A 27626-nucleotide genomic window follows, 5' to 3' on the forward strand; every position below is an offset into this window, starting at 1 on the left:
TAATTTGGAGTCCTTTTTTTTTTACACTTCTCCCTATCCCACCACCATAGGCAATAGGTTGCCAGGGCTTATTGATCCTAGTTTTACAATAACCTCTCTTGAGTCTCCTCTAATGCCCCTCTAGTATCCTCAGAGCCTCATAACCTATTGTCTGCCCTGCTGTAAGAGCTAGCCTTCTATCCGGCTCCTGTATTAGCCTCTCCCTAGCCCGTTATATCTTAAATACTCCTGTCAGATCAATGTTCCTATGAACAATCTTGATTTTTCATTCTTTGTTCAAATGCTTCACAATCTACAAAATAAAGTCCAGAATACCCAGCCTAGCATCTAAAACCAGGTTCTGGCCACAATCTATGTTTCAGACATGGTTTTCCTCTACTCCTTTTCATGGCTGCTTTTTCCTTTGTTCTAGTGCAGATTCTTCTCCTCCCTAACTTCATGCTTTCCTGCTCGCTGCCTTGGCTCCTGTCAGAAATGATCTTTCCTTTCTTCTCTGCATTTGTAGATTCTACACTTCCTTTAAGGCTCGAGGTCTAGCTCAATGCCACATCCTCCATGAAGCCTTCTCTTAATGTCTCATCTGGAAGTAACTGCTTCCTCCTCTGAAGTACTCTGATAGTTACGTAAATGTATTTTTCTCAACTTTCTTCTGCTTTATTTTCCCTACCCTCGACTCCCTGAGAAGATCCAACTCTTACTGCTTTTATGTCTTCTAATTAAATAGCTGCATACTAGTCAACTAAATAAATAATAAAGAAATATGTACGTTATATTCAATTTAAGGCATTTACACAGATAGTTTTATGTAAGACATGATCTAATGCATAGAAAAACACTGGACCTGACACTGTAGATAAACACCAGCAAAAAAAGAAGAAAGAACATGAAAAGAAATACATATTTTTAACTACATAACAACATAAAATAACCTTTTCTAAGAAATATCACTTCAAAGTATTCTGATATATTTTATTGCAAAACTTGTGAGTAGTTTTTAATAAACAAACATGCCTGATACCTTCATTTCTATGTTCTTTATTATTAAAACTATCTGCTGATCATTTGAAATTCCATCAATTCTGCTATAAGCTGCTAATAGGAAGACCCAGGCTGATAAAGGCTGTCTTCATCTTCCAAGGAATCTTGACATGGGCATCCAGCCATCCGATGGGGGAGGAATGAAAGGATCACATGCAGGCTTTTCCAGACCAGGCCTGGAAGTTGTACACATTTTATTGGCTGGAACTCAGTTTTGCAGCAACACTTAATTGTAAGGGAGACTGGAAAATATAATCTAACTATATACTCTGGAGGGAAAGAAAACAGGTTTGGTGATGACCTAGCACTCCATGCCATGGTCCACACATTTGGTCATCAAATATCCATTTCATCCTTCTTCCCTAGTGCTATACTCTCTCCATTCCATTTTCCAACCCCTTCTAGAGATATGGACTTTGTAGATACCTTATTTGCCTTCTGAATTATCGTAGGCAACTCTTGTACTCAATGTCTGGTTGTAGATTTCCATTTCCTGCTCCTAATGATAGTTTGCTTGTTGTCTACTGCCTGCTTGCCTAATTTTAGATTTTGACAATAGCACCCTACCTCTGTGACAATTTCTTCAATTAAGGCAACACTAGCTTATTGTGGCAAACATACATCCAAAGGTCACATTACAATTCAATGTAATTGTTCCTGGGGGGGAATAGAGGAGTAAGGGAGTAACACTTTGCCACATAGTTAACCTAGAGACCCAGGCTTATAAAGCCTCTGTCATCTCAATGTGTAACTTTAAAAGTTTCCTAGACATCAAATTCCAACCAGCAGATATGGGAAGAGAGGGAAGAACATGCATGGGAGCTTTTTATGGTCCAGGCCTGGAATTGGTGCCATCATTTCAGTTCACATTTCATTGGGCAATGGAATTTAAGTAAAATTGGGTTGTACATCATCCAGGAAGTGTTCCTGAAAGGAAGAGAATACCTTTCTTCCTTCTGGGCTCACCTCTCTTCTTTCCATCTTCTCGCTGGCTGGAACTGAGAAATGGTGCGTGGAGCTCAAGTGGTCATTTTAGGCTGTAGGGTGAAAACGACATGTTAAGGATGATGGAGTAACAGAGTTTAGGTACCTGATGATTGTGGAGCTCCATACCAGCACTGGACTGTTTACCCCCTGACTTTATTTAATTAGGAGAGAAATGAGCTTCTGTCACATTTCATACAATTCAATCAGCAAAAAACAAAAAAGAAAGAAAAAACAATCCAGTTAATTCTGTCACATTTAAGCCACTGTTGTTTGAGTTTTATTTGCAGCTGAATCCTAACTTTAACTTACATAATTATTCTCTAATTGTTTCATATGGTTATTTTTTTCTTTTGCCCACTCCTTTCGGTTGGAGACTTATAAGAGGGTGCTATAAGAACTGTCAAATCTCTGACACAAGATGTTTTAGCACATGTCTAACACCTTTATCATTTTATCTGAGAGGTAAAACACTTAAGATGGTCCATAAATTCAGATCATTTCAAGAAACGTGTATTGAATACACACTAATACCAGGTACTGGGCTGGACATAAGACATACAAAGATGATTAGCAAGCCATCCCTGCCTTTGAGGAACTTTATTATAGGTATTGGGGTAGATTCTAAGATCTGCTGCCTCAGCGTCCATTCCATCAAGTTGGAAAGCTAAAAATTACGTCCTTCAGAATCCCTTGCCATTCAAATTCTACGTGCAAATAAGGTCTGCCAAAAAGATGCACTTACGAAAATAGCAGGTGAAATTGAATTGAGGGTCATCTTTCTGGTGCTGTGACCACTTCAAGTAAGGTGTGATGACATGTTCCTGGCACCCAGCCTCTTCATGTGGGAGAAAGCATTTTCAAATCATGTATTGGATAAGGAGTTAATATCCAAAATATATAAAGAATTCATACAACTCAAGTAGCAAAAAACAGAAAAGAAAGAAAGAAAAAACAATCCAGTTAAAAAATGAGCAGAGGAACTGAATCAACATTTAATCAAAGAAGACATACAAATGGCCAACAGGTACATGAAAAGGGATACTCAACACCACTGATCATCAGAGAAATGCAAATCAAAACCACAAAGAGATATTACCTCACACCTATAAGAATGGCTATTATCAAAAAGCTTAAGAAGTAACAAGTGTGGGGAGGATGTGGAGAAAAGGGAACCCTTGTGGGCACTATTGGTAGGATTGTAAATTGGTGCAGCCACTATAGAAAACAGTATGGAGATTCCTTTAAAAATTAAAAACAGAACTTTTACATGATCCAGCAATCCTACTTCTGGGTGTATATCCAATGGAAAAAGTCACCATTTTAAAGAGATATCTGTGCCCCCATATTCATTGCAACATTATCTACAATAGCTAACTCATGGAAACAACCTAAGTGTCCACTGACAGATGGATGGATAAATAAAATGTGACACATATGCAATGAAATATTATTCAGCCACAAAGAGGCATCCTGACATTTGCAACAACATGGATGGATCTTGAGGGCATTATGCTAAGCAAACTAAGAGAAAGACAAATACTGTGTGATCTCACTTATATGTGGATTCTTCAAAAACCAAACTCATAGATACAGAACAGATTGGTGGTTGCCAGAGGCAGGGAGTAGGGGGTGGTACAATGGGTGAAGGGGGATCAAAAGGTACAAACTACCTGTTATAAGATAATTAAGTTCTGGGGATGTAATGTACAGCATGGTGATTATAGTAAAAAAATACATAGTATATATTGGAAAATTGCTAAGAAAGTAGATCTCTTAGCAATTATAACTTCTCATCACAAGAAAAAAATTGTAACTGAGGTGATTAATGTTAACTAAATTTATTATGGTCATCATTTTGTCATATATACCTATGTATATATGACATATATATATATCTATATATATATGATTCATATATACATATGTATCAAATCATATTTTACATTAGTCCAAAGGTACAGCTTAGACTCATACAATGTCATATGTCATTTGTACCTCAATTAAAACTGGGGAAAAAATGTTTACTGTAGGAGTGGGCAGTAATTCTCCATGTGCTGACTCAGTGATCTGGGTTCTTCAGTCTGTAGCTACTACATCTTAACCCAAGGTTCCCTCCATGACTTGCAACAGGGAAGAAAAAGTTTAGAGAATTGCTCAAAGGGTTTTCATTATCTCATCTTGGCAAGGACTTCTCACATTTTAGGAGCTAGAGCTAGTCACATGGCCCCACATGACTATAAGAGGATCAGGAAATAGAAACCCCCATATGCCCAGGAAATAAAGGAGGACCAGGTATTAGTGAACACTAGGAATAGTTGCCACAAATGATGTGACCTTTAATTCAGTAGTCTGTTGACTCCACCCCTCCTATAACGGGTTTCAGAAGCACTGAATTGCTTGAGTGATATCCCTTAGTTTTTTTAAATATCTAGAGTGGTTTTGGCTCCTAAAGTGAACCCTGCTTAAATCAGGTGTGCGCCTGGTAGCTTCTTGTCTCTTTACCTCCATCCACTCTCTGCTCTTCTGTGTCCCAGGAGGCCATCCTCTGTGAACTGCATCATCACATCCCTCTGCCCTCTGGCTTTGGTTTTAGATCATGGGAGGGACCAGCAGAAAGTGACTTGACAGCAGAAAGCAGGAGGTGAAAGAGGTCAGGATATTTATCCCCCCTCTTCTGCACTCCCCACTAGACTGTGGGTCCTGACCCTGCCCTCAGTTCTTTAAGGAGTCCTTTCATAAACTTTCTTTATTTAAACACTTGGAGTATGATGTCTAATTTTTGCCTGGACCTTGACTCATACAAGGTGTTTAATAATCAAACCGTGGGTCTAAAAACGAGTACTAGCCTCTCTCCCTTCCTCCAGCTTTACTGTACTTGGAGAGCTTTATAAAATGCAAATCAGAATATGTCATTCCTGTTTTAAAACTTCATTGGCTCTCTACAGCCCCTTCACCACACCCCAGTCTAAGCTGCAGCCAGACTGAACTACTCTCAGTTCCTCTTGCAACATGGCCTCTCTTCCTCGGAGACTTTGCACACGCACCACCTTCTTGCTGGAAACCGCTTCCCACCCCCACTCTCATCATTCAGACATCAGCTCAAGAGTCATTTACCTAGAGAGCCTTCCATCTTAAGCCTTTTTATCCTCGTTAGATGTTATTATATGCTACCACAGCAGCCTCTACTCACCATGCTATACAGACAGAACTCAACGTTACATAGTACTGCAACTGCCTGCTTACTTAATCTGTGTCATCCAATACACAGTAATATAGAACAGGGACTGCATTTTAGATCCCTAGAACCTATTAACGTGCGTGGCACAAATTAGGCTCTCAATAAATCTTGGATAGTACCTAAATGTCATTGAAAAAGCTTGAACTCTCCTCCTGTAGCAACTGCCCTCTCTTCATTCACTGACAAAAGTCAGAAAAAAATAACTTTTAGTCACCCACTCCTCATTACTACCTTCCATTCACTTCCCAGGTGATTTTAATCTAATGTTGCCACCACCTTCTATGGTGATTTCTCTTGCCAAGATTACCAATGACCTCCTGGATTTTCAATTTAATAGCTTCTTTTCAGTCCAAATCCTCCAGAACTGTTCTGCAGCACTTTCTAGAAACTCCCTCCTCTGCACTCCACGGATCATGAAGATCTCTCTCTCACTGTCTCTCTCTAATTGATCCATGTTAACTTTGCACATCCATGTTAACTTCCATTATTGATAAGCCTGTGTGTCCTATCCACTTGTATCTCTAGTCTCCAGCATAGTGCCTGGCACACTGTAGTCTTCAACTCATTATCTCTTCCATTCCAAACCCGCTCTCCTCCTGATTCCAAAGTTCAGTCAATGGAATTAACATCCATCTAGTCGTACAAGTTACAAACCTTAAAATCCCCCTAGCTCTTCCCACTGCCTCTCCTGCCTGGTCCTGCTGGGGAACCAGCTTTATTATCGTATTATTCGGCCATAAAAAGGCATCCTGCCATTTGCAACAACTACCAACCCCCCAACCCAAATTCCTAAGATCTGCCTCTAAGTCTTTATTTCCAGGTCTTCCACCTGGAACACCTCCCTCCCACTTTGTCTCAAATCCTATTCATTCTCTGAAATTCAGAATACTGGTTAACTAATTAATTGCTTCCTCTTTTGAGTTCTAGACAAACTGCTTTTTCATTCTGAACAAACACACCTTGATGCTAGGGTTTTTTGTTTTTGTTTTTTTAATGTGATTTACTTATGTCTCCATCACTAGGTTGTAAAATTCTTGAGGTTTCTTTTGTTTTTAACATTGTAATGATTGAAAAATACTTTTATAGGACTGCACGAATAAATGAGTGACCTGGGAAGGAGAACCTCTTCAATTACACCCTCTCAGAGATTACTGCGAGGGAATCTGTGTTAAAAGGACAGTAACTCGGTTTGAAACATAAACATTATATAACCAAGTAAGCAACATACATTGTAACAACAAAGACAGCCTATAGAAAGCAGGTAATTGATATGCATCTGTGGAGACTATGTTTAGGCTTTTCAGTGCTCAGTATGGACAGCCAACTTTTATAAAGGAAGGTTTTATTTTATCTTCTGTACTCTTTTATTCTGGGTGACAGAAACTAAAGTATAAACAAGAGAAAATGCCTGTAGCAGTACAGAGCCTGGGCATTTGGTAGGCCCTCAACACATGTTAATCCCTTTCCTTTTTCCTACTTTGTCCTCATTTTACTTTAGAAGGCTCATGAATTTACAGTACCCAAGGGAAATTTTAGTTTTAGGATTTCAATTTGATGAAAACGTTTTGGCGATTCTGATTCTCCCTATTATTAACCCATGACTCTCAAACCCAAGGGAAAAAAAATATCACTGGAGGGGGAGGGAAGGAGGGCGCGGAGCAAAACCTGAAAGAAAAGCCGAGAGGAAGCTGTATAAGGAAGCTCCCTTTTGGTTAGGTTTGTCTTTCTTTAACCCGAGAGAAGCGTGACGCGCTTACTGCCGTCGCGGGGCAGTTTCCCGGCGAAGCGCCCGCCGGTCCGAATTTCCTCGCCCGCCCTCCCGCTTCAGCCCCGCGGCGCGCTGCCGGCTGCCGCCGCTGGGGGCGCCTCGGGCTCCGTGGCGCTGAGGCAGCGATCGCTCTGCAAGCTTCACCTCGCCGGCTCTCGGACGGGCGGCGGCGGCGGCGGCGGCTGCGAGCTGAGCACCGAAAGGGCGCCAGCCACCCAGGTGAGCTGCAGCACGACCGCTCCCCGCGGACGGGCGGGGTCCGCGCCGCCGCGCTCCGGCCCGGGCTGCTGCGAGAGGCGGCGGCGGCCCCGGCCGGTCTGCGGCGCCCCCCGACCGCGCCCCCGCGCGCAGCTCGCGGCCCCGGCCGTGGAGTCGAGCGGGCCCAGGGTTCTGGCGAACTGAGGCGGCGGCGCCGGCCTGTGCGCCCCTTGGGACCGCCCCCGCACCCCGCTCGCCGGCGTCTGGCTCTCACGTTGATGAAGAAGAAGTTTAAGGTGGACTTTGAGCTCGAGGAACTCTCCTCGGTGACCTTCGTCAACGGGGTCCTCTTCTGCAAGATGCGGCTGCTGGACGGCGGCAGCTTCACCGCCGAGTTCCCCAGGTAACGCGCCCTCCGCGCCGCCAACTCCTCCGAGCCGCTGCGCTCGAGTCCGCCCCGCGGGGGCTTGTTTGGTGGGCTGCATCTCTTTCTTGGCCCATTTGCTCCAGCAGCGTGGCCAGCCTCATGAGCTGCTCTTTAGAGAATCAGTCTGAAACCAGGCAGGAATTTGTTGATCTGCAGAAAGTGCTTCGCAAATGGGTCCACGTCGGCTGGGATGGGCTTCCTTGCTCTCCTAATTCTAAATGGTTCCTGGTATCTGCGCTTCCCTCCTAATTTCTCTAGGCATGGAAGCAATGGCCAGAAGGGAAAGGATGCTTCTGGTTTCTCTTAAGACGTTTCGATTTGTTTGTGAAATGCAAAGTGGAACTTGAGTTGTTGTTAAAACAAAAGCAAAAATAACCCAAACTGCTCGAGTACCGAGAGTGCCCGCTCTGAACTGAAGCCTGTGCTAGCCTAACTCCTCCCTTGTTGGTTCCTCGGGGAGTGGAGAGCCCAGGATGCAGCCGGGGTCGGCCTGGTCATGTGTTCCTTGGCCCACGGGACAGCAGTCTGTGCCTCGTCTGAGAGCTGCATCTCCAGTTACGCGCTCTCCCTCGCTGAATTGCCAATCTTAAAGAGGCCGCTAGTGGCTCTCCGCGTGGAGGACTTAGAACTAGAAAGAGAGCCCAAACCATGCCCTCATTTTGAAGTGAGCCTCTGGACACTCTCAGGGAGGGAGAGTCCTTGGCAGATTATAGATTGAAGGCAGGAGTGGTAGCGTTCCTTGAGCCATCTCAGGGCTATTTTAGGTTAACAGATTTACCCTAAGGTAAGTGTTCCATAAGAAAATGGAAAATTTACAGATTTTTTTAAATGAACCTTTAAATTCCTGAGATCAGTAGAAAAGGTTAATAGTTGATACTTATTTTCCTAAATTTACCGTACATAGACTTTACTTTGACCCTAAAAATATTCATTCTGCTTTCCTTTTACCTGTCATCCCTATTAATAATGTAAAGGAAATAATGTCAATGGGTTGTGAACTTGGGGCCATAAAATTGTCTGTGGTGGCAATATTGAAGTCTATGAAATCCAGAAACATAAATGTCAAATAGGCCAAAGGATGTATGAAACACTGTTAATTCTCAGCATTAAAAAACAGTCAGCCAAGGATGGTTTTTAAAATTAAACTGAGATGACAAATTTATGGTTATTCAGCTAATTAACTGTACTATAATCATTTTTAACACACCACTAAGAGAACAGTGTAACTTAGAATGGTGCAATCAATATTGTACCGCCGCTTAAGATGCTGAAAATCCAAAGTCAATTCTTGAATATCCTGTAGGTTCAAGTGAGAGTCTTAACCCTGAGTCTTACCGTGTTTTGCTGCAGGGTCCCACCCCCTTATCTGACAGACCAGCTCTTCTGGGCCAGTGGTGACACCTGGTGGTCAGGGTACTTCCTACTACGTCCTTTCTCCCTCAGATTATTGATTTGGTTTTGCTACTCACTGGTCAGTTATTCCAGTGTTGGAGGCAGTCATTTATTCTGCAAATATATATAGGCTGGGCCCTTTAAATATATTATCTTATAAATTCTCACAGCAGTCTGTGAGGTAGGGATTCCCATTTTGTGGATGAGTAAACTGAGATTCAGAAATCATAACTTTCCCAAGGTCCCCACATCTGAAGAGTGAAATGCCATGATCCTGATATAGGTCTTATTTCAAACAGATTGATGTCAGATAAAGTGGGGGAAATTGTGTGCTCTGTTGAAAAGGGAGCTTCCTAACGGTTTTAACAAGAAGTGTGTATAATCTGATTTGTTATTTGTGAGAGTTGGAAAGGAAAACTCAGAGTATCTGGGGTTAAACTTACCCCTTTCTCTTCCAACTAAAATTTGAATTCAATTAAAGCCAGTAAAGTTAAGAATAGTGCTCTGTATGACCAAACAACTGAAAAAGAAAAGCAGATCTCTATAGTTAGGAGGGAAATTATTCATAAGAAGAAGCTTATGACTTTTTAGGTAGAGGTAGCTTGTAGAAAGCTAAGTGCAAAGGTTTGGAATGAGGCAGATCAGAACCTAAATCCCAGCTCTCCCCTGGTAAACTTGGGTGGGTTCTTAGTCTCTCAAAGCTTCCAGCTATAAAATAGAAATCATCACTGGCATATGGGGTTGTTGTGAGGTTTTGGTAAGATGATGAACCTAAAACAACTACCGCAGTGCTGTGGCACCAATTGACATTTAAAGAAAAGACAAAGAGCTTGTTTCCTTTAGTTGTTAATACTTAATTCCTTTGACAGCTATGAGAGTGTTGAAAAAGATACCTCATTCTACAAGAAAAAAAGGAAAACCCAAAATATCTAAAGGATGTGAATTATTTAAAAATTGCAAAACTTCTAATTCTTGGATGTCAGTCTAGGCAGTACATCTCTAATTAAATGCTAAATATTAATTTTTTCAAAAGCCACTTTATGTGCCTCTTATAAATCAAATGTAGTTACTACTGTAACATTCCCCCCATAAAAATGAACTACATAGAAAAGGGTAAACATAACAGGCCTTAGACTACTTTCCTTAGAAAGGCCTGCTTACATGCTTTTGCTGGCATCTGGAAACTTGAATGGTCAGTAGTTCTCTACACTGATAATAAAACTTAAGAGTGGCTCAGCTGTGCCTAGACTACCAACAGTGTTGTTTATGTTGACTACTTTCTGAGAGTCTAGAATTTTGGTTTATGCTAGGCAGAGGGTGCCTACATGACCAGCCCTTTAAAAAAAAACCTCCCAGGTACTGCATATCTAATGAGCTTCCTTGATAGAAAGCATGTGTTATCACAATTTGATGCTAGAGAAATTGTGTTCTGGGAGACTCCACTGGTTCTCTGGAATTTTCCCCATGCACCTTTTCCCTGGCTGATACGCCTTTGTATCCTTTCACTGTAATAAATCCTATACATGAGTACAGCTAGGTGCTGAGTCCTCTGAGTCCTCCTAAAAAAATCACTGAACCTGGGGGTGGCCTTGGGGATCCCTAATGCATGAGCCTACATAAGATAATAATTCATTTTGTTAGAGAAAAGCCTTAGAGGTATAAGCAAATTATAAATATATTGGGCTTTGTACAAAAACTAAAGATGTAGATCATTCATTGTTTACTAAATATTAATTGAACATTTACCATATTTCTAGCTCTCTCTCAAGGACTATGAGAAGCACAACAAATATAAAGGCCCATAAGGGAATTACCTCCTCTTAGTACAATTAGATCATTAGATGTGTAATCACGTGAGTAGGAGACAGTACAATTTAGTGCCTAATCAATGGGGCAGACAATATGTGAGTGTTGTTGAAATTCTGAAGGTAGAGAGTTTATTTACAGCTGTAATGGTTACTGAAAACTCTATTAGCTTTTCAGTTGAGCATGCTGGAAGGATGCATTTTCATTGACAAGGAAGTAAGGGTGGGTGGACAGTTTGAGTAAGTCATGAATAGGAGTTGGTGATCAATTGGCCTGATTGCAAAGAGAGTTCACATTGGACAGAAGTGGAAGATAAAGACTGAATGCCATTAAAAAGAGTTTGCTTTTCACTGCCCATAGAATGAAAATTAATTTAAGATTCTTGCACTAAGTTGTAATGTGACTAAAGTGGAATTTAAGCTGGCAGGCAGGCTGATGCTCTTTGGATTCAAATGGGAGTAGATTAGAAATGGGGAGAGAAATTAGGACTCTACTAAAATAACCCAGGCAGGAGCTAATAAGAACTTGAACTTGGAGATTTCTCATGTAAGTGACTGATGAAATGGTAATGCTATGACAGATGCCTTGCTCATATGACAGTGAAGTCAAGATGAATTGTTTTATTTTGTCCTGTTACAGGGAATATAATATGTCATGGGCAGAGGGTATGAGGACGTAAACTGTATGTTTAACATACTACACTGAGACAAAATGTGAGTGTAACAGTGAGTCTGATAAGCAGGTGGAGATGTATTTATTATGGATTTCTTATATTTTGGTCTATTGAAAATAAGCCTGCTTACTGAACTTTTCATCTAGAATTTCCTTGCATCATTGTGCCTTTTTAAATGTTACTAGTGAAAATTAATTTTAAAAGGATCCAGTTTCTCCTGGGAAGATGTGTCCATTAAAGAGGTTAGAAAAAAATAAAAAGACTAAAAGGTAATCTCTGTATAGTAATATTTGTAATAAATATTAAAATGGTCAGATTTTATATACCATAGTTAATAAAACATTCAGAAAATACATTGTACCATTATAGTAATCATATAAAACTGAAGCCAAATTATTGCCTAATAAAGTGTTTTGAAGACCTTTCCAAAAGACATTACTTAAATCTTCAGAGCACTCTTCCCTTGTGAAATCATTTAAATCACTTTTGAGGTTTATTAAGACTGTCAGAGCAGATTTAACACCTGGTCTGCTTTAATAAAGTAATAGTAAGAAAAAATTTTTCCTGTATTTTTGAGGATTCCCAAGTTTGTCTCATTTTGTTCATTCTTTTTTGTGCTCATAGCTAAATACTTTTCTAAGTTACACATGAGCTTATGATAAAAAAACATGTGAATTAAGGGAGTGTCCAGGAAGTTAATGAGCACATCTGTGTATTGGATCTTTTACTTTGTAAACAAGCTAAAGGGATTTCTTGTCTTTGGCCAGAGTATGTCTTCATGTTTTGAAGATTTTAGTTCACTGCGCACTGTGCACTTCTTTTTAGGAATTCTTTTCCATAACTCAAAAGTAATAAGATTAACATGGAAAACATAGAAAGTAGAAAAGAAAAAGAACAAAAAAAGCATAAAAATGAAACAACTGGAGGTAAACACTATTATTAATATTTAAAATATTGTACTTATCTGTTTTTTTCACAAACCATTATTCAATTGTAAAACTATTTTTAATTGATGTCTGCCATTCCATTGCATGTTATTTCCATGATTTATTGAACCAAGCCCCTTTCAAGGTAGTCCTCTTTGCTTTCTTTTTAAAATACTTTTATAAGCACACTACAGTGGTCATCATTATAGCCAAATTTTGTGTGCATCCATTATTATTTAGGATTAACACTAGAAATGGAATTATTGAATGAAAAGGCATATGTATTTTTAAAGCTTAAATAGCAAATACAAAAAATAACCAATATTAGAAAATGTTGTTTGACCACATGGCACAGAATTTTTTTTGAGGTATAAGTAACATACAATATTGTATTAGTTTCAGGTGTACAACATAATGATTTAGCATTTGTATATGTTGCAAAATGGTCACTACAGTAAGTCTGATTACCATCTGTCACCTTACAAATAACAATGTTAGGACTATATTCCCCATGCTGTACATTATATCCCCATGAGATTTATTTTATGACTGGGAACTTGTACTTCTTAATCCCCTTCACCCATTTGCTGACCTCTCCAGATCCCCTCCCCTCTGGCAACCACCAGTCTGTTCTCTCTATCTGTGGGCCCAGATTTTGTTTTATTTTGTTTGTTTTATTTTTTAGGTTCCACATATAAGTGAGATCATGTGATATTTGTCATTCTGGGATTCATTTCACTTAGCATAAGGCCCTCAAGGGCAATCATTATATTGCAAATAGCAAGATAAAATTCTTTTTCATAGCTGAGTAGTATTCCATTGTATTTCAGAAGGAACTGATACATCTGTGGCTGTAGATTGGTGTGTCCTTGGGAAGAGGGGAGTTCAGGATCTTCCTACACTGCCATTTTGGACCCCTCTTCTCCTTATGGCACAGAATTCCTTATGCCCTGACCAGAAATGGGGTCCTCTACTCACATTATTATTATAGCTATCATAATGGTAGCTGATATTTATTGAGCACTTTCCCCATGGACCAGGAATTTTTCTAAACTTTTTAAACCTCAAAATAATCCTTGGAGAAAGGTACTGTTACTGCAACTGTTACTACTGTCATTCCCGAGGAGAGAGAAAAAAATGGTACTGAAACAGCTCAAAGTGGCAGAACTGTGGAGGCAGTCTGGCTCCACAGTACGTTCTTGATAACTAAACTCTGCTATGTCTCAAATTTTATGTTGCATGTTCTCTCGTTTTTATGTTTTAACAAAATAGTAGAAAATATATATGTAGTATGACTTTTTCTGAATAACAGGCTGTAGCCCCACGCCAAAGTGGGTTTCAGCTCTGGATTCACTGAGACTGAATAATGACAATGGAATGTTAGGGGTAAAAAGAGACTCATTCCAAGCTTTATTCTCATGGTGGTAGGTCAAGTGTTGGAACCCCATCTGCACCCAGTAGTCTGCAGGTAAACAAGTCTCTGTCTCTGCCTCCGGCTCAGCCTCTGCCCCAAGCGCTGCCTCCACTCCAGGCTCTGTCTCCACTTCTCCCAGCCTCTTCTCTCTTCTCTCCTGCTCTCTTGCTCTCTTGTTCTCCTCTCCAGGCTCTGCTCTCCTCTGCCTTAGCACCTGGCAGAGCTCTTTTTATAGTAACAATGGCAATAATGGCTTATCGCCAATGGGTATGCAAGCATATGCCTATGCAGTAGGAATGGACATGATGGTGTGCATTGTCAAGAATCATAGGATCGTGCACCAAATACAGCGAACTTTAGAGCATGTATATGTAAAAAAGTGAATGGAAAGAAGAAATTAGGAACAAGATTAAAATGATTTTAAAAACCAACAAATAATGAACATAGGGAAAGACCATCCAATAGACATAATTAGATTTCTCGTAGAAGAAAAACCAATGGACAATTACTAAAAAACTATAAAAACAGGTCCCTGAAGTTTAAAAAAATAATTTGAAACTAAGTATTGATAAGGTTAATAACATAGCTGGGGAAAAAATCAGACCAGAATAACCACCACTGACATACAATATGCTAAAAATCATTAGACTTTAAAGAAAGAAAAATCTCTTGTACATTAAGGAAAAAAGACAAATAACTTACAGGAAGAAGAAAACTCAAATATGTTCAGATATTTTACAGCAGTTTTTAGGCCAAAAGAATACACACACACACACACACAAAATATATACATGTATATATTGATATGTATGTTGCAGTTGCAGTGATTTTTATGCAGTTAACATCATTTATGAGTTATGTTGGTAGCATTGTATCCCCTGATGTGATAACTTGAGAAGGGCATTTCACCTCTATTGACTTCCTTCCAAAAGCCCATAATCCAGACTGATTATGAGAAAACATACTATAAATCCAAATTGATACAAAATACATAACCAGTACTCCTCAAAACTGTCAAGGTCTTGAAAAACAAAGATTGAGGAACTATCACAGACCAGAGGAGACTGAATAGACATGACAAACACAATATGACATCCTGGATTAGATCCTGGAATAGAAAAAGGACATTATTGGGGAAAAAAAGTGAAATTTGAATAAAATCTGGGGTTTGGTTAAGTAATAATCTAATATTGGTTTCTTAGTTTTAATAAATGTATTATGGATACATAAAACGTTAACAGAGGAAAATGGCTGAGATAGAATAGGATTTCTCTCTACTATCTTTGTAACTTTCTGAAAATCTAAAATTATTTCAAATAAAAAGTTTATTATTTAAAATGGAAAGTAGGGAGAGCACACACAAGAGTTTAAAAATTATTTTCAGTAACCACTTAAGATTTTAAAAGTCTTTGGCTCAATCCACTTAGCATTTCACACTTGTCTGTCTGTATTCCTCAAAAAGTTCAACTTTTAATGAATTTCATTAATACTCTGCTAAAATATACTGATGTAAATAAAGTTCAGTTTATTGTACAATCCACTTTTGAAACCAACATGAACTCTTTGAAGGAGTTTTTAATGGGCTCGTCTGTTATGCTTATTCATGGATTTCAGTAAATTTTATGTGCACAAATGATGCCAGAGTTCACATTGCCACTAGTAATAATGCCTAAACTGTAGAAGATGGGACACGATTTTATGTATTTTCTAGTTATCCTGTTTTTATTAACTTCTAGCTTAATTCCACTGTAATCAGAGAATATTGTCTACATGGTTCCTATCATTTTAAATTTGTAAGAATTCCTTTATGACCAAGAATACTTTTTAATGTTTCATGTTTTGATTGTTCTGGGTTCAGTATACATAAACTAAATCATTTTCAATAATTATGTTGTTGAAATCTCTACTTATTAATTTTTGTCTGTTTTTCTATCAGTTACTGGAAAAAAAAATGAGTTAAAAACTTCCCCTGTGGATCCTGAACTTCAGAAAGTCCCTAAATCTCCCCATGAGATTTGGAAATTTAGATAATAAACCAAAAAAAATCTATGGACAACATAATATGTGGCAAAATTTGAGCCAGAATATAAAGTATCCACACAAACCTCCAAGCACTAATGGTGGGAACAACCCACCAACACAGCTCCAGGGCCTGTGCAACATCAGTGTGTGTGTGGGAGGAAACATACGGAAGCAATGGGGCATTTGATAGTCTAGGAACTTACCAACAGACATTCCCTAGAAATCTTAGTAACAAATTTGGAAAGCAGTTGAAACTGCCAGGGACTTCCATATCTTATTAGTAGGTGAGTATAAGCTGTCCGCAAGCAGATCTGAAGGGGTTGGCGTAGTCTGCGTCCTGCTACCCCTCAACACTAACCAATTAAAGCCTCTTCCAAGACAGGGCTCCCTACTGAAAAAACCTGCTGGAGAATCCAAATTGAGCAGGATGGGGGAAAGGAGGATGCAGATTACATGGTTAGAGCAAAATGGGATATTTCACAAAACAACAGAAGAGGGAGCTCGAGAGCCATAAATAGGCTAAGAATTACATCATTGCACATAGGCAGTGGGTAGATGAGGATCCTGGCCATGGAACTTCCTCCCCAATGAAGGGACAGAGCAGCTCCGTCACCCCAAAACATTTCCTCTTGTTTCCCCGAGCCCCTGACACCTACTCATCTGTCTTCTATCTCTGGGAGTTTACCTTTCTTAGGATTTCATATAAGTGGAGTCATGTAGTAAGTAGCCATTAAATCCTTTTCTATTTTAAACTTTTTCCACTTTTCAGGCTGTATTTCCCCTATGAAATTATATTCTTTGTTCTCCCTTGTGTCCATTCTGGTCTAGTCTTCATTTTTGAAATGATGTTTTGTTTTGTGTTTGCTGAATTACTGTCCAGGTGTTACTAATTTTTTAGGTTTTATAATTCTGGTTTATGTTGCTCTTTCACATTGCAGATCATTGTTTTAATAACTTGGGTAATTTTTAATTGTCAGGATGAGCTTTCCTTTGCTTTTTCTTATGTTTATTCTTACATTTTTTCTGAGTGATATTTAACTCCATTTGTTTTCTGATGCTCATTTTTACATGAAATGAGGTGCTTTAACTTACATAGAGCATTGTAAAATTATTGGTGTTCAATGCCTTTTCAACTGTGAGTATAAAATAAAGCCATATTAGTAATTCAGTTGTCCTGATACCTTTTATACTTATGTGAAGTTATATTTACACAATCAGATCCTTACTGTATATTTGGAGATAGTTGATAACAGTTGAGGCTACAACCGTGTATGTGTTTTATTGATAGTAAAATTAAGAAAGGGAGTGTTACTTATTATATTTTCTTGTCCTTACATTCTTACCTGTAAAATCTTTTATACCAGAATCATTTAGATTATAAATTATACAAATGTTACCATACTAAATTTCATTTCTCTCAAGCAATATTTGTAATCTATAGGAATGTTTAGAATAGATTAGAGGATGGATCGTTTTAAACAATACCTCCCTGCTAGCTAATTTTAGATAGAATCTACTCATGTTTTAAATGACAAGTCATATTTATAAAAATATTTATACACAGTCGTATAGGAATGAGTTTAGGGATATTCACATACATAGTTTCATTTAGCTTTTATTTACACATTTAAAGCATATATTATGGTATAATTTTGAGTATCTTTCAAGAATTGACAAACTCATTTCTTTTTGTAGGTAAAAAGGATTCACTACATCTGAGAACATGCCTCCCTTTCACTTGACTTAGACCAAGAGGAGAAAAGTTGCTCTCAATCTATTAAGAAAGAAAGTTGTAGTCCCTGGCTTTATAAACTTGTAATTACTGTTAATTAGCCTGTCTTATGAACTGATATTGCACTTCATTTAGTATAAATGAGTGAATTTATATGCCCAGGTTGGTTCAGTGTACTTTCTAAGGAATATACTATAAAATAATATCTTAACTCCAAAATAACACATGGTTCTTTCCAAAACAAACCAACTTTCTGGAATGATCTATTTTTAATTGAAGGATCATGGTGATCTTCTTTCTATTTTTACAGGGAATTGACATTGGAGGTAGTTTAACAATTCAGGATGAATTCACAGAAGATGAAAAGGAGTCCGGACAGTGGTGGCAGCAGCTTTCCGCTGGAGGCGTCGCGGGCGCCGTCTCGTGAACCAGTACCGCCCCTTTGGACCGCCTCAAAGTCATGATGCAGGTGAACTTCATGATCTTGTGTCTAAGTTTGCCCTAAACATTTTTGAGCAATAGGAAATAAGATGCTTTGAAAAAAATTTTTTTAACTTCTCAGAATGGTCTTTCATACTTTTAAAAAAGTCTCTACTTTATTGGTATTACCCTAAATTCAGTCCATGTAAGTATTTCAGTGTTTTACCAAATCTTAAATTGTTGGTATATGTGTGTGATGAACTTTGAATCTTTGGTGGTCTGTGTTTAATTAGAAAAATGTTTAATTCAAATGTTTAATTAGAAAAAAGTCTTTCTAAATGGGCAACTCACCAACTATAATAGTGTTTGGAGTTAAAACTAGGAGAAGCCAATGATGAGAAGGGCCTAGACAAGAGGTGGAGTAGAGATTACGATAGACAAAATGTTCTGTCTTTGAGCCGCCTCACAAATTGAGGGAGAGAAAAGAAAGTAATTTTCTAAGGCTGAACTTCAGCTGTAGATGTATAGAAAAGAAAGGGCCAGTCCACATAGTTCAAGAAGTTAAGTGTAGGTGTCTGGAAATGTTCAAAACCTAAACATCAAGTAGTTGAGACTCATTCTCTCAAATTTGCAATAAATTTGCAGTTTGGAATAAACCACTGTAGTAGACAGAATAATGGCTTCCCCAACCACGTCCATATCCTAATCCTTGGAAGTTTGAATGTTTATATTACTTGGGAAAAGAGAATTAAAGTTGAGGGTGGAATTAAGGTTCCTAATCAGTTTACCTAAAATAGGGAAATTATTCTGGAATACCTGGAGGGTTTCAGTACAATCACAAGGGTCCCTAAAAGATGAAAGAGAAAGCCAGAAGAATCACTGTCCGAGTGGTTAATATGAGAAAGACTAGAGCAGCCACTGTTGGCTTTGATGATGGAAAGGAGTCACAAGCCAAACGAAGGCCCTTTATAGAAACTGGAAAAGGCAAGAAAACATTCTCCCTTAGAGCCTCCAATGAGGAATGCAGCCATGCCAACACTTTGCTTTTAGCCCAGTGAGACCCATTTCAGACTTCTGACCTATAGAAATCTAAAATAAAAAAAAAACATGGTGCCTTTCCTGAGTCAAAGGTCTTAATGCAAAACGAGTATGAGCCTCTAGATCTCCAAAGAGCAGTCTAAGGTCCCAGGTGGGTAGGGAGCTGGGTGCCAGCCACGAGAAACACAGAGATTCTGTCCCACTTTCCAGCTGGACCTTGGTGTGTGTCTGGGACGATCTTCTCTTACTCTGGCAATGACACATGTCCCTCAGGTCATTGACATTAAGTGTAAGGGAAGAAGAGATCAGCTGTATGGAACAAATAATTAGGAAACTTGACCCCAGGCTCTCCTAGACCATTTCTGCTGCAGCTTTTGTCACATATCTGTCTGGAATGAGCCCTCTCCTGTTCTCTCTCCACTCCATGTAGAACGGCTTTTAATTTCTTACCTCAGACCTTACCTACCTCTTCCACGTTGTCTTTTTTGAACCCTCACAGGAAGGATTGACAACCTGTTCTTTTTAGGTCCCCTCCAAAAGTGGTAGACTTCTCACATAGTATCAGTAGCAAGCTGCTGCTGCTCGTACATGGCAGACACAAATCTCATTTTCTCAATGATGTGTGCAAGAGATGTCAAGCTCTTTATCTTCAGTCAAAATTTCTCATTTTAAATAAATCCATCTCTGTGTTTTGTTATGCACAGTTCCAGAATTTCTACTTTTTAAACAATTCTGTTATGTGTATGTCTTTGTATTGCTGAGCTAGTCATAGAAATGTCTAAAACTGATTCTGATATTATCTGGATTCCTATTGGATCTGTTTTTATTGTCTGTCTTCCCTTTGGATTTTTATCATGGGGTGTTAGCTCCTTGTGTGTCTGGGAATACTTTTAATTTCTCTTTGAGTGTCTGACACTGTACTTGAAAAATTAGAAAAAAAATGGAGACTTCCTCTTCACTTTCATTCTGATAAATTACTGAATAGCCTTAATCCTTTTATAAGGATTGAGAGTAAATTGAATGTGATTCTCAGTACTTTTAACAGTCAATTTCATTATAGGTCAAATTTATTCATACAGTTTAACCCCTCGGAGTTCCAAACCAAACACTGAGGGTGTCCAGCAGGACTGCACCTTCTTTACAAAATATGGACTTTAAGTTTTGTCTCTGTACACCCATGAGTAATGCAGAAAGATCTGCTCAGCTTCCCAATCTCTCAAAATGAGCTCAAACAGAATGAGTAGACACCTTTAGAGAAAAAACAGCAAATTCCAGAGTTTACTACTGGTTTTCTTCTTTGCCTGGACATTAGCTCTACAATTCGTCAACAATATGTTGACTCTGTGATGCCTTCAGGTGGATTTTACAACTATTATGGGGAGGGTGTGTGGGGCGAGTGAGCGGGCTAAAGAGACACAAAAATCTTATAATATAAGCTGGTCACAGGAATGGAAGTGCAGCATATAGTCGATGGTTCTGTAACATCTTTCTATGTTGATAGATAGTAACTACACTAGTTGGAGGTTTAATAATGTGTGTAACAGGCAAATAACTGTATTGTATAGTTTAAACCAGCATAGTCTTGTGTATCAACTACAGTTCAATTAGAAAATACAATTAAAAATAAATAAATAAAAATAAAAAATAAATGAAAAAAAGTGTATTCCTTTTCTAATTGCCACACAAACGTTGGTTTTATTACTTGGTTTGCTATTCGTGGAAGTAGAAGGCCCACTTAATTCATTAACGCATCAAAGTTATAGGCTCAGAAAAATTATATTCAGCAGGGAGCGAAGCTGAAACCCTCTATTTGGGTAAAGATACCTTCCATTTAGAGGTATAGTATGTGTGGTATTAAATTGAGAATTTTATAAAGCCTACTTGAAACATATACAGATAATCCATTTTAGAAACAAAGTATCTACTAACATGAGAATTTCTAATTTTGTTCAAATAATGGCATTAACTACAGATATTTACTGCAGCCTTTAACATGAAATACTGATTTCTTCAACAGAGGGAGCAAATGACTGCAAATACAAGTCTTCAGTGTACTTTACACTTAAACACCTGTGTACTCTATTCACAATATGACCTTTTTACATAAGAAAATTCTTCAAATATTTGGGCATATTTGAGTCTACTATATAGCTGAGATTCTTGATTCTATTTCATGTATTGAAAATGCAGATGATTTCTTAGTTATATGAATTACCGTTATAGGGTCCCACATTGCACTGGCTCACCTTTTTAATTTTTTTTTTTTTTTTTTTTAAATAATTATTTTTTATTGAAGGGTAGTTGACACGCAGTATTACATTACATGAGTTTCAAGTGTACAACACAGTGGTAGAACATTTATATACATAATTCTAGGTTCCAGCTATCACCCTACCAGGCTGTTACAATATCTTGACTATATTCCTTATGCTATACATTACATCCCGGTTACTAATTTATTTTACCATTGGAAGTCTGTCCTTTTTTTTTTTTTTTTTTTTTTTTTTTGGTGAGGGCATCTCTCATATTTATTGATCAAATGGTTGTTAACGACAATAAAATTCTGTATAGGGGAGTCAATGCTCAATGCACAATCATTAATCCACCCCAAGGCTAATTTTTGTCAGTCTCCAATCTTCTGAGGCATAACAAACAAGTTCTTACATGGAGAACAAATTCTTACATAGTGAATAAGTTCTTACATGGTGAACAGTACAAGGGCAGTCATCACAGAAACTTTCGGTTTTGCTCATGCATTATGAACTCTAAACAGTCAGTTCAAATATGAATACTCATTTGGTTTTTATACTTGGTTTATATGTGGATACCACATTTCTCTCTTTATTATTATTATTTTTAATAAAATGCTGAAGTGGTAGGTAGATACAAGATAAAGGTAGAAAACATAGTTTAGTGTTGTAAGAGAGCACATGTAGATGATCAGGTGTGTGCCCGTAGACTATGTGTTAATCCAAGCTAGACCAGGGCAATAAAACATCCACGTATGCAGAAGATTTCTCTCAGAACGGGGGGGTGAGGTTCTAAGCCTCACCTCTGTTGATCCCCAATTTCTCACCTGATGGCCCCCCTGCGACTGTGCCTGTCTTAGGTTGTTCCTCCCTTGAGGAATCTTACCCGTCTCTGGCTAACCAGTCATCTTCCGGGGCCATACAGGGAGATGTGAAGTTGGTAAGTGAGAGAGAAGCCTTATTGTTTGAAAAAGTTAGCTTTTTACTTCTTTGCATATTTATGCCCTGTGGCTTCTATGCCCAGCATTTGTCTTGAGGTATCTTTACCACTTGGAAGAATTATGATACTCGGTAAATTTGATATGAGGCACGAATTCTATTTAAGGGTTGTAATTAGGAAGGAAGAAGAAAAGCTATAGAAGTAGCAGGCGGAAGAAAACATGGGAAGATTGATTATTACTTTGATATATCTTCTTGTAGAGTAACTTCAGCATGTATAGGTTTTAAGCTACTACTTAAATTGCACACACACATTAACATAATAGGAGTATAGTTACATAACCAAAGCATATCTGTAATTACCAGCCATCTCCAGTGAAACCAAGAAAACCAGTTAGGCACCTTAGGCATTTGTGAAAACTTATCTATGATATGGTGGATATTGTCCAACTGAACTTGAACTGTCTGAGAGAAATCAGACAAATTAAAACAACCCATTCCTGGGGACTGTTCACATGCCATATGTTCTTTTAACAGTAAATAGTTTGTAGTTGTAAGACTTTGGAGCGCTACAATTTGCACTTCTCCAAATTCTTGGTTGAGTTCCAACAGTATAGATCCAGTCAAATTTGTTGTTTTACTGTATGCACAGGCCAGCTTAGATATCTCCTTCCTCATTCCCATGGCAAGTCCAGGAACTGGTGGGATGAGTGCATCTACAGCTGTAGCAGTGCGTGGATCTTTGTTGGGGTTTTTTGATGATCATCTTCTGGCATGAGTCTTCCAGAGAGTGCAGATGTTGGAAGTTCTTTTTCATATCGTATCTTAATTCATTTTCAGGGTAGCCCAATTAGGCTTTGATCCTCTGTATAGACACAAACAGACCCTTTGCCTACACTTTTATATGCCCTTTATACCCTTGTGTAGAACTCGTTGGAGGTTACCACACAGGAACTGCCCCTTTTTTTTTTTTTTTTTTTTTTTGCTATCACTAATCTACACTTACATGACGAATATTATGTTTACTAGGCTCTCCCCTATACCAGGTCTCCCCTATAAACCCCTTTACAGTCACTGTCCATCAGCATAGCAAAATGTTGTAGAATCACTACTTGCCTTCTCTGTGTTGTACAGCCCTCCCTTTTCTCCTACCCCCCCATGCATGTTAATCTTAATACCCCCCTACTTCTCCCCCCCCACTTCTCCCTCCCTACCCACCCACCCTCCCCAGTCCCTTTCCCTTTGGTACCTGTTAGTCCATTCTTGAGTTGTGTGATTCTGGTGCTGTTTTGTTCCTTCAGTTTTTCCTTTGTTCTTATATTCCACAGATGAGTGAAATCATTTGGTATTTCTCTTTCTCCGCTTGGCTTGTTTCACTGAGCATAATACCCTCCAGCTCCATCCATGTTGCTGCAAATGGTTGGATTTGCCCTTTTCTTATGGCTGAGTAGTATTCCATTGTGTATATGTACCACATCTTCTTTATCCATTCATCTATCGATGGACATTTAGGTTGCTTCCAATTCTTGGCTATTGTAAATAGTGCTGCAATAAACATAGGGGTGCATCTGTCTTTCTCAAACTTGATTGCTGCGTTCTTAGGGTAAATTCCTAGGAGTGGAATTCCTGGGTCAAATGGTAAGTCTGTTTTGAGCATTTTGATGTACCTCCATACTGCTTTCCACAATGGTTGAACTAACTTACATTCCCACCAGCAGTGTAGGAGGGTTCCCCTTTCTCCACAGCCTCGCCAACATTTGTTGTTGTTTGTCTTTTGGATGGCAGCCATCCTTACTGGTGTGAGGTGATACCTCATTGTAGTTTTAATTTGCATTTCTCTGATAATTAGCGATGTGGAGCATCTTTTCATGTGTCTGTTGGCCATCTGTATTTCTTTTTTGGAGAACTGTCTGTTCAGTTCCTCTGCCCATTTTTTAATTGGGTTATTTGTTTTTTGTTTGTTGAGGCGTGAGAGCTCCTTATATATTCTGGACGTCAAGCCTTTATCGGATGTGTCATTTTCAAATATATTCTCCCATACTGTAGGGATCCTTCTTGTTCTATTGATGGTGTCTTTTGCTGTACAGAAGCTTTTCAGCTTAATATAGTCCCACTTACTCATTTTTGCTGTTGTTTTCCTTGCCCGGGGAGTTATGTTCAAGAAGAGGTCACTCATGTTTATGTCTAAGAGGTTTTTGCCTATGTTTTCTTCCAAGAGTTTAATGGTTTCATGGCTTACATTCAGGTCTTTGATCCATTTTGAGTTTACTTTTGTATATGGGGTTAGACAATGGTCCAGTTTCATTCTCCTACATGTAGCTGTCCAGTTTTGCCAGCACCACCTGTTGAAGAGACTGTCATTTCGCCATTGTATGTCCATGGCTCCTTTATCAAATATTAATTGACCATATATGTCTGGGTTAATGTCTGGATTCTCTAGTCTGTTCCATTGGTCTGTGGCTCTGCTCTTGTGCCAGTACCAAATTGTCTTGATTACTGTGGCTTTATAGTAGAACTTGAAGTTGGGGAGTGAGATCCCCCCTACTTTATTCTTCTTTCTCAGGATTGCTTTAGCTATTCGGGGTCTTTGGTGTTTCCATATGAATTTTTGAATTATTTGTTCCAGTTCATTGAAGAATGTTGCTGGTAGTTTCATAGGGATTGCATCAAATCTGTATATTGCTTTGGGCAGGATGGCCATTTTGACGATATTAATTCTTCCTAGCCACGAGCATGGGATGAGTTTCCATCTGTTAGTGTCCCCTTTAATTTCTCTTAAGAGTGACTTGTAGTTTTCAGAGTATAAGTCTTTCACTTCTTTGGTTAGGTTTATTCCTAGGTATTTTATTTTTTTTGATGCAATTGTGAATGGAGTTGTTTTCCTGATTTCTCTTTCTGTTGGTTCATTGTTAGTATATAGGAAAGCCACAGATTTCTGTGTGTTGATTTTGTATCCTGCAACTTTGCTGTATTCCGATATCAGTTCTAGTAGTTTTGGGGTGGAGTCTTTAGGGTTTTTTATGTACAGTATCATGTCATCTGCAAATAGTGACAGTTTAACTTCTTCTTTACCAATCTGGATTCCTTGTATTTCTTTATTTTGTCTGATTGCCGTAGCTAGGACCTCCAGTACTATGTTAAATAACAGTGGAGAGAGTGGGCATCCCTGTCTAGTTCCCGATCTCAGCGGAAATGCTTTCAGCTTCTCGCTGTTCAATATAATGTTGGCTGTGGGTTTATCATAGATGGCCTTTATTATGTTGAGGTACTTGCCCTCTATTCCCATTTTGCTGAGAGTTTTTAACATGAATGGATGTTGAACTTTGTCAAATGCTTTTTCAGCATCTATGGAGATGATCATGTGGTTTTTGTCTTTCTTTTTGTTGATGTGGTGGATGATGTTGATGGACTTTCGAATGTTGTACCATCCTTGCATCCCTGGGATGAATCCCACTTGGTCATGGTGTATGATCCTTTTGATGTATTTTTGAATTCGGTTTGCTAATATTTTGTTGAGTATTTTTGCATCTACGTTCATCAGGGATATTGGTCTGTAGTTTTCTTTTTTGGTGGGGTCTTTGCCTGGTTTTGGTATTAGGGTGATGTTGGCTTCATAGAATGAGTTTGGGAGTATCCCCTCCTCCTCTATTTTTTGGAAAACTTTAAAGAGAATGGGTATTATGTCTTCCCTGTATGTCTGATAAAATTCCGAGGTAAATCCATCTGGCCCGGGGGTTTTGTTCTTTGGTAGTTTTTTGATTACCACTTCAATTTCGTTGCTGTTAATTGGTCTGTTTAGATTTTCTGTTTCTTCCTGGGTCAATCTTGGAAGGTTATATTTTTCTAGGAAGTTGTCCATTTCTCCTAGGTTTCCCAGCTTGTTAGCATATAGGTTTTCATAGTATTCTCCAATAATTCTTTGCATTTCCGTGGGGTCCGTCGTGATTTTTCCTTTCTCGTTTCTGATACTGTTGATTTGTGTTGACTCTCTTTTCTTCTTAATAAGTCTGGCTAGAGGCTTATCTATTTTGTTTATTTTCTCGAAGAACCAGCTCTTGGTTTCATTGATTTTTGCTATTGTTTTATTCTTCTCAATTTTATTTATTTCTTCTCTGATCTTTATTATGTCCCTCCTTCTGCTGACCTTAGGCCTCATCTGTTCTTCTTTTTCCAATTTTGATAATTGTGACATTAGACCATTCATTTGGGATTGCTCTTCCTTTTTTAAATATGCTTGGATTGCTATATACTTTCCTCTTAAGACTGCTTTTGCTGTGTCCCACAGAAGTTGGGGCTTAGTGTTGTTGTTGTCATTTGTTTCCATATATTGCTGGATCTCCATTTTGATTTGGTCATTGATCCATTGATTATTTAGGAGCGTGTTGTTAAGCCTCCATGTGTTTGTGAGCCTCTTTGCTTTCTTTGTACAGTTTATTTCTAGTTTTATGCCTTTGTGGTCTGAAAAGTTGGTTGGTAGGATTTCAATCTTTTGGAATTTTCTGAGGCTCTTTTTGTGGCCTAGTATGTGGTCTATTCTGGAGAATGTTCCATGTGCACTTGAGAAGAATGTGTATCCTGTTGCTTTTGGATGTAGAGTTCTGTAGATGTCTATTGGGTCCATCTGCTCTACTGTGTTGTTCAGTGCTTCCGTGTCCTTACTTATTTTCTGCCCGGTGGATCTATCCTTTGGGTTGAGTGGTGTGTTGAAGTCTCCTAGAATGAATGCATTGCAGTCTATTTCCCCCTTTAGTTCTGTTAGTATTTGTTTCACATATGCTGGTGCTCCTGTGTTGGGTGCATATATATTTAGAATGGTTATATCCTCTTGTTCGACTGAGCCCTTTATCATTATATAGTGTCCTTCTTTATCTCTTGTTACTTTCTTTGTTTTGAAGTCTATTTTGTCTGATATTAGTACTGCAACCCTTGCTTTCTTCTCACTGTTTGCCTGAAATATGTTTTTCCATCCCTTGACTTTTAGTCTGTACATGTCTTTGGGTTTGAGGTGAGTTTCTTGTAAGCAGCATATAGATGGGTCTTGCTTTTTTATCCATTCTATTACTCTGTGTCTTTTGATTGGTGCATTCAGCCCATTAACATTTAGGGTGACTATTGAAAGATATGTACTTATTGCCATTGCAGGCTTTAAATTCGTGGTTACCAAAGGTTCAAGGTTAGCCTCTTTCGTATCTTACTGCCTAACTTAGCTCGCTTATTTAGCTGTTATATACACTGTCTGGAGATTCTTTTCTTCTCTCCCTTCTTGTTCCTCCTCCTCCATTCTTCATGCATTGGGTGTTTTGTTCTGTGCTCTTTCTAGGAGTGCTCCCATCTAGAGCAGTCCCTGTAAGATGTCCTG

At 38.7% G+C, this 27626-nt stretch overlaps 2 protein-coding genes across 2 annotated transcripts in view; both read left to right on the top strand.

The window, feature by feature from the left end:
* The window catches only part of NME9 (NME/NM23 family member 9), a 153130-nt gene that overhangs the window by 34624 nt on the left and 90880 nt on the right, over positions 1-27626 (top strand). The gene's annotated exons all lie outside the window — the stretch shown is intronic.
* LOC130679590 (uncharacterized) lies at positions 4794-18134 on the top strand. The gene is made up of 3 exons (XM_057488835.1): positions 4794-4847; positions 6980-7632; positions 17932-18134. The coding sequence occupies exons 1-3, from the start codon at positions 4794-4796 to the stop codon at positions 17954-17956; spliced, it is 732 nt and encodes a 243-aa protein (XP_057344818.1). The 3' UTR covers positions 17957-18134.

The sequence above is a fragment of the Manis pentadactyla genome, chromosome 1, assembly GCF_030020395.1.
Source record: "Manis pentadactyla isolate mManPen7 chromosome 1, mManPen7.hap1, whole genome shotgun sequence".
Classification (NCBI taxonomy): domain Eukaryota; kingdom Metazoa; phylum Chordata; class Mammalia; order Pholidota; family Manidae; genus Manis; species Manis pentadactyla.